This window comes from Aspergillus costaricaensis, assembly GCF_003184835.1.
Source record: "Aspergillus costaricaensis CBS 115574 unplaced genomic scaffold BO79scaffold_15, whole genome shotgun sequence".
Classification (NCBI taxonomy): Eukaryota; Fungi; Ascomycota; class Eurotiomycetes; order Eurotiales; family Aspergillaceae; genus Aspergillus; species Aspergillus costaricensis.
The window spans coordinates 439204-456076 of record NW_020291815.1 but is presented as its reverse complement, the minus strand read 5'-3'; the positions used below and the strand labels follow the sequence as shown (position 1 = coordinate 456076).

The window sequence follows — 16873 nt, the reverse complement described above, 5'->3', positions numbered from 1 at the left end:
GTGTCGTGGAAACTGTCCAGCGTGCCCGCGAGAGACCTGCAGTACCATTCCTTATGGGAGTTGAGTATATTGAATTCAGCCATGCGAAGGATGGCCTGGAGCCACAACTTTGCAATTGTGCTAGTTCTCAGAACCTGGTCGAGGTTGCCAGCGCAGAGCATCTGCGCCACAATGCCGCGGCGAATCTGGCCGCGGAATGGAAACTCGGTGTTAAAGAATGGCTGGTCCTGACCTGCGTCTCTTTATTGATGACAATGGATGCCTTCAATGCGACCGTAGTGCTTCCCCTGATAACAGTATGTGTGTTCATATGTCCGTCCCCATCTAAACGTCTGATCACCTGACATGGATAGAGCAGAATCTATCAGCCACATCTGAACAGCCACTCGGAAACACACTATGGATTGAGGCATCATACCTTCTGGCTAGTGCGGCAAGCCAGCCATTCTCTGTCATGCTCGCAGCAATTTTTGGGGTAGGGCCTATTGCCCTTGGAGCTGCTGTGCTGGCCACAGTGGGAACGGGGGTCTGTAGTGGTTCGATGAGCTTAGCTTGTCTGGTTCCAGGGCGGTTTGTCCAAGGCGTAGGCTGTGGAGGAGTAATTGCGACCTCGCTTCTGATGATAGATGAAGTCATCCCATATCTTCACCAGGCCCGATTTACTGGGTATGCCTTTCAGACTCGAGTGGTCGGGGCCATTGTTGGCCTCATCTTTGGTGGGTTGCTTGTCGATCACGCAGTCTGGACCTTTTACGCCAGTCTCGTCTTCTGCGCACTGGGACTTTTGGTCATTCCGTTCGCAGTTGAGTTGCGGACCTACAAGCGTATCGCAAAGTGCAAGGCTTGCGAGCTTGACTGGCAGGGTGCCGTGTTGGCCTTTATGGGAATGGGCTGTCTTCTCATAGGCGTCAATTGGGGCGGGATATTATACGAATGGACTAACTGGCACGTTTTGGTAGTTCTTGGTGCTGGGGCAGCCTCGATCATCGTCCTAGTCCTGTATGAGAGTCTGTGGTCTGTCCACCCGCTTTTCTCGTCGACAATTTTCAGCAGCATCGCAAGGACCACGTTGTACCTAGGTAGCTTGCTGCACGGGTTCTTGGTAAGTCATCAGCTCGTGGAAACGGATGAGAATCACTGACCTGCAATAGTTATCCTGCCATCTCCTGAACTGTGCCTTGTATCTAAGACTAGTCCAAGACTTATCATCTGCATTCGAAGGTCTCAGCCTCCTCACGGTCGTCAGTCCGGCGTTGTTAGCGCTCATCCTGACAGAAAAGGTGAGACTTTTGCGAGGCCCGAGTATCTTCCCCTGGATGGTCCGGATCGGATGGCTGTGCAGCGTCCTTGCGACAGGCTTCTTCATTATCCTAGACGACAGCACTCCACCTCAAATATGGGTTTTCATCTTGCTTGGTGCAGGAATAGGCCACTCCCTCCTTATTTCTGGGTACCATCGAGGGGTGCATCACATACACCAGCCGAGCAGAGATAGTGAGCACTATCCAGCATCAAGCATCCTCATGTACTCTCTTCTGCGGACGTGGGGGATGTGTATTGCTGTTCCTGTTGGTGGGGCGATTGTTTTGCATCGAATAGTGAGGGAAGAGGGCGCAGAGAGAAGTCACTTGGAGTTCCATGCAGGCGAGGCCTCTTTATCGCAGCAGGGTAGGGATCAGAAGGAGATGCTTGTAGGTGGGTTTCGCATGCTATGGCGAGTTATGGTCGGGGCTTCTGCTTTAGGAGGTGTCAGCTCTCTGTTTGTGAAATGATGTATAGCAGAGTGCGATGTGACATTAGAAAATGATTGAATGCATGTATTGAACGATATTCACATACCGATGAAGATGTAGGAGACAAGGCTACCCATTGTGCAAGATATGAGTCGGTGGGATGGATAAACTAAACGGGAAGGAACTTCAGCTTCATGACATCCATCATCTACTTTCCCGACCAGTTACTACAGGTTACAACACACAAGAAAGATGGAAGTGGAAATCATATTGATTCATTAGGCTAACACACGTAACCTAGTTAGTTCAAAGACTAAATCAACTCAAAAGAGACATCGAAAACCTCGCCAACAAACATTGTCATACTAGAAGAAATGGTATCAAAAGACAAACAATATCGCTTCAAACACCAATTCACCAAATCAACCAAGAGCAATACATCATAGAGATACCTCAAAGGAGGCAAGTTACATCATTCAATCACCGCCCCTCTTCATCGTCGTCATCATCATCATACTGATCCTTATTCTTCTTAGGATGAGGTGTAGGCACTCTCTTCAACGGAGCACCGAATTCATAGTCGTCAATCCCCATAAACTCCACTACTTCCCCTTCAATAACACGGATGCTCTGTTCATCGTCTTGGGTAGTAGGCTCCTCGACAACACCATCAATGGCAAAAGGAGAATGATGTGACACCTTCTGCCTCTTCTTCGGCGGCTCATTGTCGTTGCCATGAGACTTGAAGACATACATAGGGGCGGCTGGCTGACTCTTGGCTTTGACGACCTTGAGCCAGTTGGAAAAGGACACAATCTTGTCCATTTCGACTGTTGTTTGTCGTAAAAAAGAGGATGATTGGTTTGGTTAGAGGAAAGAGAAGAGTAGATAGATAGCAGCTTGCAAGAGCAAAAGCAAGAGCAAGTAGAATAGCTTAAAGTGTGTTCTTTGATTGAACTTCAAGAGTAGTAAGTGAAGGAGTAGGTAGTTGAAGGAGGGAAAGAGTAAAAGATTTCAGCTTGGAAGGAACGGGGGGCCTCTTATACTTCCCTTCAATTAAGGTTTATGACTTCTTCTATGTTCTATATATCACGTCTACCTCATCGACTTTACCTCTTTGGGCCAATAGCTGAGTTTGATCTGTGATTACTAGTAGTGGTTCCGCTGGATGGGGGTAATGCACAGCCCTATAGGGATACATGGACATGTGGTGTATACACATCCTTACGTCTACAACATCTTGACTTGACACACTGCCCAAGTGTTGAGGTATAGTGACATCACAAAATGTAGCGGATATGGCTTGGTTTGTTATTCTCAAGTTCGTTCTCGACTTCGCGTACAAATGTACAAGTTTTGTCCATGTCATCGTGTGCGTCCAGGATGAGGTCACAAATGAGTTCGGTCGTAGATGATAGCGCATAATGAAGATGAATATTTAAGTCAATCCCCAGCTTAATGAGAAGTCCTTCTTGTTCGTCAAATGGGTTTAACGGATTGTAGAATAAAATCAAACATGATCCTTATAGCAGCTTGTATAATGCACATACCGTAGGGTGCATTGTTATCGTGATATCTTGATGTATGTTTGAGTTGTTTTACTGCTTCATGTTTCATAAAGAAAATGGTAAATCCTGAGACGGTGTGGACGCAAAGAACATTCGATTCCAGGATAATGCATCTACTAATGAAGGACTGTTTGGGGGTGAAGTATATCCGGCTCGGCTATCCAGACTAGGCCTTCGTTCCTATTTTGGGATAGCGGGTGGGAAGTTTAATTACCGACAGCCATCTTCTCAGATTTCTGCACTATATACTCGTCGCTAAATGTGAACGGAATAAGATCTACTTGAGCAGAGCGATTGACGGAGAATAATCTCATTGTACTGGCTGGTTATCAACCACATTAGGGTCGTGAACACTCCCCATGAGTAAATATAGTAGAAGTAGATACACGAAAGGTAACTTATCAACAACACCGCGTCCCCTAATTACATCCACTGCTATTTAGTGTAAATGAGTTAACTCATTTACAGGTTGCCCTGACCGGCGTTGGCAACAACGCTAGAGGCAACAGAGGTGTAAGCCGAAGCAGAGGCAATGTTCTTGCCCTCGAAGTCGGAGAGGAAAGAGGTGCTGTCCTCGGAGAAAGTGCCAGAGGAGCCGAAGCCGTTGATGACACAGTCACGGCCAAGGTAGGTAGAGCAGACTTCACCGGCGGTGGAGGAGGGGACGGTGAAGGCCTCGCCCTCGTAGGTCTCAAGAACAGTGTCGACGTTCTGGAAAACGTTGCCCTCAGCCAAGACGTAGCCACCCTCACCGATCTCGAAGGCGTGGCCGGAGATGTCGTACCAGTAGTTGTTGACCTGTGGTGGTGATTAGTTAACTCGAAAGTGACCGGCAGAGATAGAAGAACTTACAGCGTGGAGGAGAGTGTTGTCCTGGACCTTGGGGGAACGGCCGGAGGTGTGGTAGATGTAGTTGCCCTTCATGGTGACCAAGTCGGCATCACCGTCGAGGTAGATGGCCCAGTAGTGGTAGCCATCGCAGGTGGCGGAGTAGTCGGAGACACCGTCAATGTAGTTGTTGGTGAGAGAGACGCGGTTGTCGGCGCTGGTTCCGAGGACGTAGTGCTGGCGACCAATGCGGGCGGTCTATCATTTGTTAACTTGATGCTCTTGATTTAGTAAACTGAAGAAGTGAAGGCCTACAGTAACGTGGTCGATCCAGACCAGGTCGCAGTCATCAAGAGTAATAGCATCACCACCCCAGACGTACTTGGCGTTGATGTCGGTAACGGCGATGTTCCTAATTTTGTTAGAGCAATTTCCTAATGTCACCAAGTATAACCTACTGGATGATGATGTTCTCAGCACCGCTGACAATGCGGAGACCCTTGCCCTTAATGGCACCAGAGGAGCCCTCACCGATGAGGGACTTGTTGGAGGTGACGGTGATACCGAGGGTACCAGCGTTGTAGCTATTTAGGTTAGATATGAGATCAAAAGCGGATGACAGCCGGCAAGAACATACTATTCAACGCTGACAGAGGGAGCATCGGGCTCGTAGTTCTCGCACCAGTCGTTCTGGTCAATAGCAACCTGGCAAGCGGAAGCGGTACCCCAGGGAGCGCAACCAGTGCCAGTGGTGGTACCTTCACTGTCGGTGAAGTCGAAGGTCTTGGTCAGGACAATGACGCGGGCCTCATCGTCACCAAGGTAGGAGACCAGCTCATCGATAGTGTCGGGGTAGACGGGGGTGGCACTGCCACCACCGGTGACGCCCTTGGCGAAACCCTCAGCAGAGCCGGACACGCCGACGGCAGCGGCGGAACCAGCGAAAACAGCGGCAGCAGCGCTGAAGATAGTAGAGTACTTCATGGTGAAGTGTTTAGAACCAGCTAAGAAGGGGAAAGAAAGACTAAGGTGAAGAGAGAGGTATGCAGAGGAAAGGAAAGGAAAGGAAGGAATGGTTTGATACAGAAGAGATCAACCTGGATGGGATTGGGGCTTTTTATAGGGAAGACTGACTCGTCAGTTTGACGGAAGCATCTGACAAGAATCTGATAGAGCTTCGCCTTTGGCTCAGACCCATTCTGGGTAAATTGGACGGGTGATCAGTATGAAACGGCCAAGTGCATCTTTCATTAGTAGCCAAGGGCTATCGAGCCAAACCGTTGATTCTTCTCGGTCACTCCACCGGCGCTAAAGTCGGTACTGACCGAGCAGGTAGTAGAAGGGGATCCATCATATCGGACCATGGATGGAGTGATAGGCATCGATGACAACCAAGATGGGAAGGGGAGAGAGGAGTAGTAGCCACATGGTTTGTCCATCGCGGTGATGGCCCCTGTTCGTGGACAGTGAGCTGGATGGTTCACTGTGCTGTCTGGCTGTTGAAGGTCATAGGTGGACCTTGGGAACGAGTCGGGGGATTTACGGCGTTTCATGATGCCCGCGCCGGCGCACTTAGTCTCGGTAGTCTAAAGTAGTCCATCCACTCGGGCTGGTGGGCCTCAGGATTGAAATTCTGTAAAGAAGCAATTCCTCCGTCTTGGCAGAGTCCTTGTGGCAATGATAGACGGGAAAATACCGAATGCGACCATCAGGGTGTAGCTAGTAGTTTGAGGATGTTGCGGATGGAAGGCTGGACGTGCTTGACAGTTAGGGCTGTTCATCACTGGTGAAGAACAAGAGGGGAACCGAGGGGGCGATTTTGCATCACCATTCCAGCAGCTTTGAAGAGTTTTACTTCCTTGACTTCCACTGAGACCGGTTTTGTTTCAATTATTAATGGCTTCAGTACTCCGCACGCCTCTCTTTATCTTTAGTCGGTCTTCTGGTCAAATGAGAGCAGCTGGAAAAGCTGCGCGAAATAAGGAAAAAAAAAACGAATTAGGCGTTTTTGGTAAGGCGCCAGGAACGCCGGCCAAGTGGTCCACAGTGGAACCGTCTTCGGATTTCGGTGATAGTAATACACCAGTGACCACCCATTAAGTCGACGGCCGAGCAGCTATTACTCCTCGAGTTTCGACTCCAGTGCAGAAATTTAGCCATCCAAATTTAGCATCGACCTGCTTGACTGACTGATAATTTTGTCATCTAGTCTGGACAGCTGAGTGGTCACGATAAGGTGGGAATATGTCGGACTCCGTAGGCATCAATTACCACTCATTTGCATCACGAATCAGGGGAAATGGGGTAACGTTGCCCCTATCAATCATAAATCCGGTCCATCTGCACACTATACTGAGACATTTTGCTGTTAAGCTTGGATTCCGGCGTCTTGGCTCATCAAGCTTCGAAGCCGTAGAAGGAGCTTATTCCACGCCAAAAGAAGATACCGAATCAGACAATATGGGGTGGTAGTCTAATTAAACCCCATCTATCTGGTCTGTCTAGCATGTCTAGAACCTGGTGAGCCACATCGCGGTACCACTCGCCCTTTGATGAGGACCGTAACATCACCCCAGTTGGAGCTATCGAACTAGGCCAGCTACGATCAGACGCTTGGGTACCGGGCGCCCGATAGGGGTTAATTGTGGACTTGTTGACACTCAAGATTATGCTTAACCGAAACCAGAATCTTCCCCGAGGCTGTCGTGTTTACCTCTGATGACTTCCTTGATATTGAATACGATGCCTGCCGCTTGCAAGTGCTGCGCCCATTGGATTGGCTAGTCCTCAAAGTGGCAGCCAAACCCCGCTTTTGGACAGCATCACGACTTGAGGGTGGGAGCAATCATGAGCTCGTAAGATATTATTGCAGAAAGTAGGTTGGTGATAGATTGCCTGAGTAAATGACCAAGGGGTATTCGGAACCACCCGGAAGAGACTTGTTGGTTCTAGCCTCACAAAGGCCATCGTTGACTTCAAACGTCGAGCTCTCTCGGCGTTGGTCCTTTACTTTGGTTATGATGAACAAGTTCATTCCGTAAAATGCCGGAATAAAACGCAATCTTCCATCAATGCCTTGAGGGGGGTTGAGATGAAGAAAGTCAACCGGCAAAACACAGTCGGGGATGGATTTCCGCATGGTGGGAGAGACTTCATGCAGGAGTAATATAGATTCGTCATTCCTAGGCCGCCACCGGCATTTTTCTGCATGTTGAGGGGCCACCGATGCAGGCTACTGCAATGTGATAAAGTGCGGGTGATGCATAATTCCACTACCGCACACGAAGGAAGCAAGTGTGAGTGGAATTCTATTAAGACGAGAATGAGATTAGAACGGTGGAGATGCCCAATCGGGGATAGCTTTGATGCCTGATATTGTGGTCTCTTGTTGCCCTATTGCCTTATGGCCTTAAGGCCTTGTGGCCTTGACACCTATAATATCTGCCTTGTCGCCTTACATCGTTGATACCTTGGAGCCTGACTTTTATGGCTGCAGGTGTCTGCCTTACAGCCTTAGGCATAAATGTTTCGGAACGGCAAATGATTTCGGCTCCGTTTCCCCTTTGGGATATTGCCTGTTGGCCGAGCAGACTCGAGTTACACGGACGTCGAAGAGGACAGTGGGGTTAGATATCAGTAAGGGACGCTATGTCTGCTCTCATCAGGCTACTTACTCGGACTGAACATAATTCGGCTTCAATTGACTTCCGATTCGAGGTTACTGAGTGGAATTATATTCAATCCAGTGCCTCGCCGTGTATCCCCGACGCTTGCAATTAGGCTTTGCGTGATTGGCCAGCACCAGCTGAGTCAGCCATTTGCCGGCCGCCAGACCCGAGGTTACCTTGAGCTGCCAAAGGCGACAAAACATCGCCAGAACCGATCGACTTCACTTCCTCGTGCCTCCCTTGGACCTCGTTTGTCGTTGCCGCTGGCTGGCTGCTCTTTTTTCAGGCCTCTCTCCTCTCCCTCCACCGCCATCGACATTCTTTCGGTCTCATTGACCTCTCCTACTCGCGCATATCCTATTTTTCGCCATCTGGTAGATCCCTCGCCCCCCGATCGACCGTGATCTCTTTCTCAACCGCCCACAATGGCTGCCCTTCGCACGACCTCGCGCCTGTTCGCTTCCTCGAAGCCGCTGTTCCGCCCAGCCGCCTTCACTCGCTCCTATGCGACCGTTGACGCCCTTTCCCAGGTGAGCGCAAGCGGCCACGCGAGCAGCAAGACCATTCCCGAATCTAAGACTTCGAATGTGCAGGACCCCAACCCCTCGGAGCAGCCCCGGGTCAAGACTTTCCATGTCTACCGCTGGAACCCCGATCAGCCCACCGAGAAGCCCAAGATGCAGTCTTACTCCCTGGATCTGAACAAGACCGGTCCCATGATGCTGGACGCCCTGATCCGCATCAAGAACGAGATGGACCCCACCCTGACTTTCCGGAGAAGTTGCAGAGAGGGTATCTGTGGAAGTTGCGCGATGAACATTGACGGTGTCAACACCCTGGCTTGCCTGTGTATGTTGTCCTGGAGTGCTTGGAGCGATGTCCCGGCTCGGTGGCGCTGACCATTTGCTGTATAGGCCGTATCCCCACCGATACCGCCAAGGAGTCTCGCATCTACCCTCTGCCTCACACCTACGTCGTCAAGGACTTGGTCCCCGATTTGACCTACTTCTACAAGCAGTACAAGTCGATCAAGCCTTACCTGCAGCGCGACACCCCGACCGCGGATGTAAGTGTTGACAGCGTGTGCTGCGATGAGGGCTTTTTACTGATAAGTGTATAGGGTCTTGAGAACCGTCAGAGCCCCGAGGAACGTAAGAAGCTGGACGGTCTGTACGAGTGCATTCTGTGCGCTTGCTGCTCTACCTCCTGCCCCTCGTACTGGTGGAACAGCGAGGAGTACCTTGGACCCGCCATCCTCCTCCAGTCCTACCGTTGGTTGGCCGATTCCCGTGACGAGAAGACCGCCGAGCGTAAGGCCGCTCTCGACAACAGCATGAGCGTGTACCGTTGCCACACCATTCTCAACTGCTCGCGGACTTGCCCCAAGGGCCTGAACCCCGCACGGGCCATTGCGGAGATTAAGAAGATGATGACTGCTCATTAGAGAAGTGACACGAGATCTAAAAAGAATTGCTTTCTCTTTGTGCATTACGTCTTGTGTGGCTGGGTATTTTTCCTTCTTTCCTATCCCATTTCTTTTTGGTTAATTCGTGTCTGAGCTTTATTCCCTCCATCCCCGAGGTCTTTCATGTCGGATGTGTTTCAATAGGTGTAAATTGTGAATGTGATTTATAGCCATGGCGGTCAGCCAGTGATCAATTGAGTATATACTTGTGATGATCTAGTAGGAATGTGTAGGGTACTGGTGATAATTATCAGGCTGTGTCAACTCGCCCCTTTATATAATATATATATAAGAGTGTATACACCGTGATTTCAATAATTTAGCACCGCAATTCGGAGAATATTCGATTAGATTTCAATGCTGTAAATGTCTAGAATCGCACTAATTCAAGTACTAGTCTAGACCTGGTCTCTGCGAGTTCAACTTATATATATCGCCGCTAGTACCCGGTATCATCATGATTGAGTATACTACACAGTAACTATATTCTCTCATCTCAAGATACATAACCCATAGTAAAGACAAAATAATCCAGTAATTGATACTAGCAATACTTCAATTCCTACTACTAACAATCAATCAAGATGATCCCACTCAATCTATATATACTAAGATAGAGCAACAACCACACGAGATATAATACTAGTATAAAAACCAACCCCCCCCCCCCCTCACAACCCCAAAGCCAACTACCAAAAGAACTACTAGTAAAACAATTAATACCTCCCCCCCGACCCCAAAACCTCAATACACCTCCCAACCGCCTCCTCCATCCTAGCCGTCGCCTCCTCCACCAACCCCATAACGCCCACCCCCTTCCCCCGATCCCCCTCCCCAGCCCTCAGCATAACACCCACCCACTCCCCATTCAACACCTTATTAATATTCACCTTACTAACCCCAGCCCCAACACAGCGATCAAAAATCCCCTTATCAAACGGATCCGCCCCATGCAACACCAACCTCACCCTCCCGCCCACCCTCTCCCTAATCCTCTCCAACCGATCATACTCCAACCTAATCCCCCTCGGCCCATAACTCCCATGCACATTCCCAAAAGCCGGAGCCAGCCAATCAATCCCCGTATTGACGAACTCCTCCGCCTCCTCGGGGGTAGTTAACACTCCCTCCAGGTCCGCAGTGTCCGAGACGCCGTCTTCCCCGCCCTCGATCCGCCCGGGCTCGGCTTCTGTCGCGATGCCCCGCTCGTGGCAGTAGGTGACGAGTTCGCGTGTTAATAAGAGGTTCTCGGCTTTCTCGTAGTGTGACATGTCGATCATGATGCTGTCGAATCCGGGCGTGATGTCTGCGGCCTGGCGGACTATTTCGGGTGTTTGTGCGTGGTCCAGGTGTACGGTTATGGGGACGGAGGCGTTGCGGGCCGCTTCGGCGGCGGCGTGTACGAGGATGGAGCCTGCGTATTGGAGCGCCCAGGGGAAGAGGAGGATCATGGCGGGCGAGCGGTGCTTTTCGGCGGCGCGGACTGTTGCGAGGATGCCTTCTAGGTTGTAGCAGCACATGGCGGGCACGCCGTAGTGGTGCTGGTAGGCGTGGTCGAGGATGGGGAGGGCGCGGTTGTTGGGGAGGGGCATGGTGGTGGTGGTGGTGGTGGTAGTTTTGGTTGAGAGGGAGGGGATGTAAGTGATGAATGGGGGTATTGAAGAAGTAAATTAGTTGTGTGAGTATGTGTGAAGGGTAGTCTTATAGTTCTGTCGCGACGGAATGGTTGATGTTGACTCCACTATTTACAGCCGGAGTTGCTCCGACCCATATGAGATCATTCCTGATGATATTAAATCTTGAGTATTTCGGCGGCTAAGTCTACGGATAAACACGGATTACGCTGGTGCTGGCCTCCGACCCGTACCCTTGGCCCTTAGACATCAATAATACGCTCAGTGCTGCATTGCCGAGATGGAGCGGGCAGTGCATGTCCCGCGCCTTCTGCACCACCTTTTCTAACCGACTGACCACCGCATCCAGTGTTTCTGAGCCAGCTGGCGCCTGTGCGCCGATTTTACCCTCAATCATCTCCAGTCCTTTCGTGACGAATACCTTGCTTCCACCGGCTGCGTCGCTGACGAGTTCAAAGAATTGCGCCATATCGACACCTAGTGACCGTGCGAAAGCGATGGCTTCTGCAGCCGCGACAAGGTTGACGCATTGCATGAGGTCAAGCACGAGCTGTATAGCGGTTTCTGGATCCTCGGTTGCTGAGGAAGTATCGAGGTCTTTGAGTGGATGCGAGTAGTACTGGCGGATCATAGCGGAGTCATCCTTGGGGCCGTAACCTTGTATAAGAGCGGAGAGATAGATCTGCTCTGCAGTCGCACAGAGTGGAATTGGAAAGTTGTTCTGACGCGCTGAGGTAGTAATGATGCCCTGATAAGGTCAGTACGCATGGTAATGGCAGGGGCAGGTGCAACCTACGGCATCCTTCAAGATGATTGTCAGAGCACTCGCCCCAGGATTCCAATCTTCCTCCACCATCCGAGGAAAACGGTTCTCATGCATCCAGGTCCACGCTTCTGAGCTCTTGATCCGTTCTGCTGTATTCACTGCGTTCAGGCCCAGATGCGCCGCGAAACCCATAGCCTCGCTGGCACCCAAGATGTGGATGGCAGCCAGCACCTGATGTACCATCTTCATGTTACTGCCGGCTCCCACTCCTCCAGGGACAAGATAGAGCTTGCTTGGGGCAGACATAGTCTGCAGCAAAACGCGCGCAATTTGGAGCGCAGACTCGGAACCACCCGCCATGATGGAGAGTGTGCCATCCGCGGCGCGCTTCGCACCTCCTGAGACTGGTGCATCAACAAAGTGAATATCTGATCGACCTCGAGAGGCGAGTTCTGCAGCGACAGATTGCGCATATGAGGCAGCGACGGTGGAGCAAAGGAGGAGGGTTGCATTTTGGGGGAGGTCTATTATGTTAGCTTGAGGGAGCCAATGGCTAGGGAGGTACATACATTGTACAACGCCCTCATGTCCGAAGAGGACGGTCTGCGCCTGTGGCGCCGATGCTACCATGCACACGTAGAAAGACTTTCCTTCAGCTGATTCACGCAGTGAGGAGGCGGGCGTGCCCCCCGCAGCTTGGAATCGCTGCACCGAGGCTGGAAAGACATCGTAGCCGTAAACAGGGTATCCTTCGTGGACAAGGTGGGTGGCCATGCCGAAGCCCATGGCCCCGAGGCCGACAAAGCCAATGGCTGGTTTAGACATCTTCAATTCCAATTATGTGCTTTAGCTTCTTGAGCTGTGATCTTTGTCGTGTGGACCGACACCATTTATGGAGGGGAAATGGGTCGCTGTGAAGTCCGAGGACGTGGGGGATACCGTGGGGGGTTCGGAGGTGGTCCGATCAGCACAGTTGCTGGTGGACCCTGAACACTGCTAGTCGCATCACCTTTACACATGTCTCCTCCGAGCTTGGGACATCCTCCGAAACCCTTGCCCCGAGGGAAGGACCCCCGAATTGTTCTGACGCTCGGTCGGTCGTTGTTGAAGCCGATACTATGAGGTATCACGAGTTGACGATCGGCAGGTCCGTTGACAGTCCCGCCCACTTTCCGATCCATCGCTATTGTTGACGGTAAAATGATTCTGCTGATATCTATCATGCTATTATTAAAAGTAGACGGCAACAGCAGTAATTGTGGCTGTAGAACATTGCTCGCATGGGATGAAATTCATGGGTGCTTGGGCCAAGATTTCAACTTGAACCACAAGCATTATCCGCTAATAGCCTCCACGCATCGGTGAATTCAGGTAAGCTCTAAAAAGGTTTACGCTGTCTGTTCAGTTCTCGTTCAGGCTGCAATGTGTACAGAAATCGGGCTTGGAGTGTTCAGTAGACGGAAAGCAAGTGGCTTGCATAGCGACTAGAGTTGCGTAAGCGACCATCAGCATTCCAAACAGCGTGCAACATATAAGTGCCATACAACATGTTTTGGTTAGCTTTGGAGCTCAATTGTAAGAAGCAGCCGACCGGGGAGAGTAACATGACAATATGTTGGCAATTACCTCATCGCATATGTAATTTGCTCACCTAGAGCTCTGCCATCATGCAGGCGGATCTATTAACCCTCCTGTATCATTCTAGACATCGAAGTATTGAAAGAGAAGGGTTCGGAGGAAGCACAAAGACACGCAGGCAATATCAAGGCCGAAATTTGGCATCTCAATCTTGGGTAGAAACGTCAACACAGAAATCGCAAAGACCAGTATTGATTATAGCGACCTATCAATACTGGAAATACAGAGGTGGATAGAGGGATTCTGTTGAATCCTGTATCTTCCACACCATGATCTGAGATCAACCTTAACGTTACGAGAAACCCCATACCACCTAATTTCACCATTAGATCAGGAAAACCAGAATGTGCAGAGACATCTCAGAATGATCAAGATTGAATGCCTACCTAGAATATCCCGTAGAGACCAAAAAGGCCTAAGAGTCCGAGCCAAAGAACATCATGAATGTGTTAGAACAGCCCTTCGAGCATTTTATGAGGACATCCAACAGCAAACCAGACGCGCAACGCGCAGACTTCTACTGTAGAAGAGAGCTGGGCACGACTCATATAACCACGCAGGACCCGACCGGCCAGTGACGAACATCTGACCGAGTCGGGGAGATAAGTCCTGGCACGTTTTTCAGACTACCGTAGCTCTGGATACGGATGCACCCGGGAACGCGAGATTGCTCCGGCTGCTGGCCGGATGCCATGACATCTTCTGTGGCCTGGCTGTATGGGATCACGGTCGCTGTCAGCACAGGTATTTTCGCTAGTCAGAATGAACAACTCGCATGCCTGACTAGACAAGGAAATACTACATACCCCAGCAGGTCAATCCGAGTGAGTTTCGCCAAAGCATCGTCAACCGACCGGTGCCCTAAGGCATGGAAACGCGTCTCAGCGGAGTCAATTCGCTGGACCCCAGCAACGGTGTCCAAAGCAGCTGACCCGTCAAACTGTATATACAGTGGTGAACAGTTTCAGGAACAAATTCATCTTGTTTTCATTCAACCGGAGGAGTGAGGTGCAGAGAATGGTTGATATGTTTGTTCCTGGAGGAGAGAGAGGGAGAGAGAGATCAAAGGGGAAGGCAAGTGTCGATCGCAAGGAATAAACTTCCGATGAGTAATGGCAGGAACTATCCTAGCTTGTGCTGTCTCATTCTCATTCACTGCTACGTTGTAGGTGGAGCTTTCTTTTGTTCAAACCCCAACAAATGGCCCCCAAGTCAGATATGTGGATGATATCGAAGCAAACACCAGCAAACGGAAAGCAAAACCGAGAATCATACCACTGATGAGGTTATCCAACTTTTCAAAACCATCAAAGACATCACAGGGTAAAATCGGAGGAAGCTAGTACGTCAAAGCATTCCAGTCGACCAACTCATGACCTCGCCAAGTTTCAGAAGTTCAAACTAAATTGAAGGATGAGCGCCCGTCATTCTTGGGACTCAGTTTGGTACAATCTTGGCCGTGGCAGCGCCCCTCGTATTTTCAGCCTTTCCCTGCCACAACTCACAAGGCTACCCTGTACACTTGCAGATCAAGAAGGCACTGCCCTGGAAATCCTAGCAACCCGCCCCTACCTGAACCACTCGCGTGAGAGCCTTTCCCCAGACCAATGTTTGCCTAGTAATTAGGCGTAATCTCAGCCTCGTCGTGGGAGCCCAACGGCCACTTCATTTCCCCTGCCAATCGCTTGGATCTCCCTCCCACAAACGATTGATCGATGTGTGTCTCATCCCAGAGGTCACCGGAGCACAAGCAAATAAAATTTTTTTTCTCATCCAAGTGGCTCGCGATGCGTCCCACGAATAATCCTACGCGTTGGCTCGGACGAGGCTTTGAGCCTCCAATCTTATTAGTACAACCATATAAGAATGCGCCCGGGGTTACAAATATCTAAGGTAATTTGTTCCTTCCAAGCTACACTTCAGCGAAAGTTTTTTTTTTTTTTTTTTTTTTTCTTTTCAAACAGATTATTTTGATATAACTCAACCGTACCTATTACAATGGCCGAGAACGCAAACCCTCGTGCGTTCACCCTAAGAAGGAAGTGCATCGTGTACTCCACTAACTTTACCAGCAGCAGTTCCTACCTCCTCGGAACAACAAATCGAAACCCACGAGCTTCCCTCCAGAGAGCTGCCTGAATCTGCGCAACCTCCCACCGAACAGACGCCTGAGATCCAACCCCATCAGCCCCAGCAGACCTTCTACGCAGGCTCTCAACACCCGAGCGGCTATAATACTCCGACTCCACTGTATGCACTGCAGAAAACGCCAGCACCTGTCGACTGTCCGGCCTGCGGAGAGCGGAAAATGACTCGCGTGGAGGCCGAAACGGGCAGTTCAACTCAGTATGTGCCCGGTTTTTTTCACAAGAATGGATCGAACTAATAATATGTCCATAGTGCTTGGGCCGCAGTGCTCTGCTGCTGCCTGTGTCTGGGATGTATTCCATATATGATGTCGTCGTTGAAGGACCAGTGCCATTACTGTGGAAGTTGTGGTGCCTTGTTGGCTACATGGCATAACAGTGGACGGACGGATGTGCATCGGCCTGACTCGAAGAAGTAATGGGGGTTTATTATGCTGTTGCCTATGCCTTCTTTTTGCCTGTTTCATGTGATACCACTATGAGTCTATTACCATACCCTTGGATATTAATTGCGATAATTGGGAAACGTTTACCTTTCTATTGTCTGCGTATAGGCATGAATGTTTGATGCTTAAACTATGGGAAATTTGCACTCTAACATAAGTTATCAGATGGACTCCAACCTCTACGTCATTCTCAAGCTCACGCTTCTGCCTTAAGCTCTAAACTTAGTTGGTTTTGCGAGCTTCACATGACCGAAGGGACATTGTCCAAGCACTTACACTACTTACTTTAGTACCTCTGCGCATACTCGCATGTGGCAGAATGAACTGGACATTTAGAACCGGGATCTCTATGGCTGAAGGACAAGTACCCGATTGGGCAATTCTTGAGGCGGTCGCAAGCTCTCAGTTAATATCTCGAACTGCTGATCATCTTCTGCGGGCCCGTTAATCAGCCATGATAACAGGCCGCATTACGAGAACTGGACCCAAGTGGGACCGTTTATTTCAGCCCTAATGGCTGGACCCTGGATCTTTTCTACAGTATAATCTTCTGGCGTCCAAGGACATTGATTCCGGAAGGATTCTTTGGCTCTCCCAAGCTCTTCCGAGTCCAGCGAATAGTAAATCCATGTCTCGTTGCATCAGCAATGCTGGGAAGGGGCCGATTAGATAAGAGCGCGGACCAGATATATGACGTCAAGGATGTTCCTCCGGCGAACACGAGAAGGGGCCTGTTCTCTAGAATTTCTATCAACAAAGCTGGAGCTCTCGCTTATGGATGAATCCTCGATTCTCCTGTCCACGACTCATTTACCCTGCATCCACTGCAGCCGGGCACGAATCGGGAGGCCGGGCGGTGGTAGAGAACCATGGCCGTGAAAGAGTGGTGACGCCAGCGGGACGAGCGGATCGCCAAACCTTGATCACAATTGATTTCATGACTGTTCCTTATGGTCAACCATCGCGATACGCGTTATATG

At 50.2% G+C, this 16873-nt stretch overlaps 7 protein-coding genes across 7 annotated transcripts; 3 read left to right on the top strand and 4 right to left on the bottom strand.

Moving 5' to 3' along the window:
- Window positions 1-53: 53 nt before the first annotated feature.
- On the top strand, window positions 54-1772 carry BO79DRAFT_265366 (MFS transporter; the record flags this gene model as incomplete). Its single annotated transcript, XM_025686875.1, has 3 exons — window positions 54-296; window positions 359-1102; window positions 1152-1772. The coding sequence occupies 3 exons, from the start codon at window positions 54-56 to the stop codon at window positions 1770-1772; spliced, it is 1608 nt and encodes a 535-aa protein (XP_025539739.1).
- Window positions 1773-2213: 441 nt separating this feature from the next.
- On the bottom strand, window positions 2214-2558 carry BO79DRAFT_254957 (uncharacterized protein; the record flags this gene model as incomplete). Its single annotated transcript, XM_025686104.1, has 1 exon — window positions 2214-2558. One exon carries the CDS (start codon window positions 2556-2558, stop codon window positions 2214-2216), a length of 345 nt encoding a protein of 114 aa, XP_025539738.1.
- A 1205-nt stretch (window positions 2559-3763) lies between these two features.
- BO79DRAFT_237612 (polysaccharide lyase family 1 protein) lies at window positions 3764-5113 on the bottom strand (the record flags this gene model as incomplete). Its single annotated transcript, XM_025684723.1, has 5 exons — window positions 3764-4099; window positions 4154-4387; window positions 4445-4541; window positions 4588-4713; window positions 4767-5113. The coding sequence occupies 5 exons, from the start codon at window positions 5111-5113 to the stop codon at window positions 3764-3766; spliced, it is 1140 nt and encodes a 379-aa protein (XP_025539737.1).
- A 3084-nt stretch (window positions 5114-8197) lies between these two features.
- Window positions 8198-9532, top strand: sdh2 (succinate dehydrogenase iron-sulfur protein subunit SDH2). The gene is made up of 3 exons (XM_025682509.1): window positions 8198-8646; window positions 8712-8863; window positions 8918-9532. Exons 1-3 carry the CDS (start codon window positions 8223-8225, stop codon window positions 9239-9241), a joined length of 900 nt encoding a protein of 299 aa, XP_025539736.1. The 5' UTR covers window positions 8198-8222; the 3' UTR covers window positions 9242-9532.
- A 305-nt stretch (window positions 9533-9837) lies between these two features.
- Window positions 9838-10914, bottom strand: BO79DRAFT_245316 (class II fructose-bisphosphate aldolase; the record flags this gene model as incomplete). Its single annotated transcript, XM_025685463.1, has 2 exons — window positions 10162-10914; window positions 9838-9861 (listed from the first exon to the last, which is right to left on the bottom strand). Exons 1-2 carry the CDS (start codon window positions 10852-10854, stop codon window positions 9838-9840), a joined length of 717 nt encoding a protein of 238 aa, XP_025539735.1. The 5' UTR covers window positions 10855-10914.
- Window positions 10915-11053: 139 nt separating this feature from the next.
- Window positions 11054-12499, bottom strand: BO79DRAFT_172897 (NAD(P)-dependent oxidoreductase). The gene is made up of 3 exons (XM_025679653.1): window positions 12232-12499; window positions 11693-12186; window positions 11054-11644 (listed from the first exon to the last, which is right to left on the bottom strand). The coding sequence occupies exons 1-3, from the start codon at window positions 12485-12487 to the stop codon at window positions 11084-11086; spliced, it is 1311 nt and encodes a 436-aa protein (XP_025539734.1). The 5' UTR covers window positions 12488-12499; the 3' UTR covers window positions 11054-11083.
- A 2799-nt stretch (window positions 12500-15298) lies between these two features.
- Window positions 15299-15866, top strand: BO79DRAFT_217617 (LITAF-like zinc ribbon domain-containing protein; the record flags this gene model as incomplete). The annotated part of the gene is made up of 3 exons (XM_025683374.1): window positions 15299-15320; window positions 15379-15646; window positions 15701-15866. 3 exons carry the CDS (start codon window positions 15299-15301, stop codon window positions 15864-15866), a joined length of 456 nt encoding a protein of 151 aa, XP_025539733.1.
- Window positions 15867-16873: the final 1007 nt, after the last annotated feature.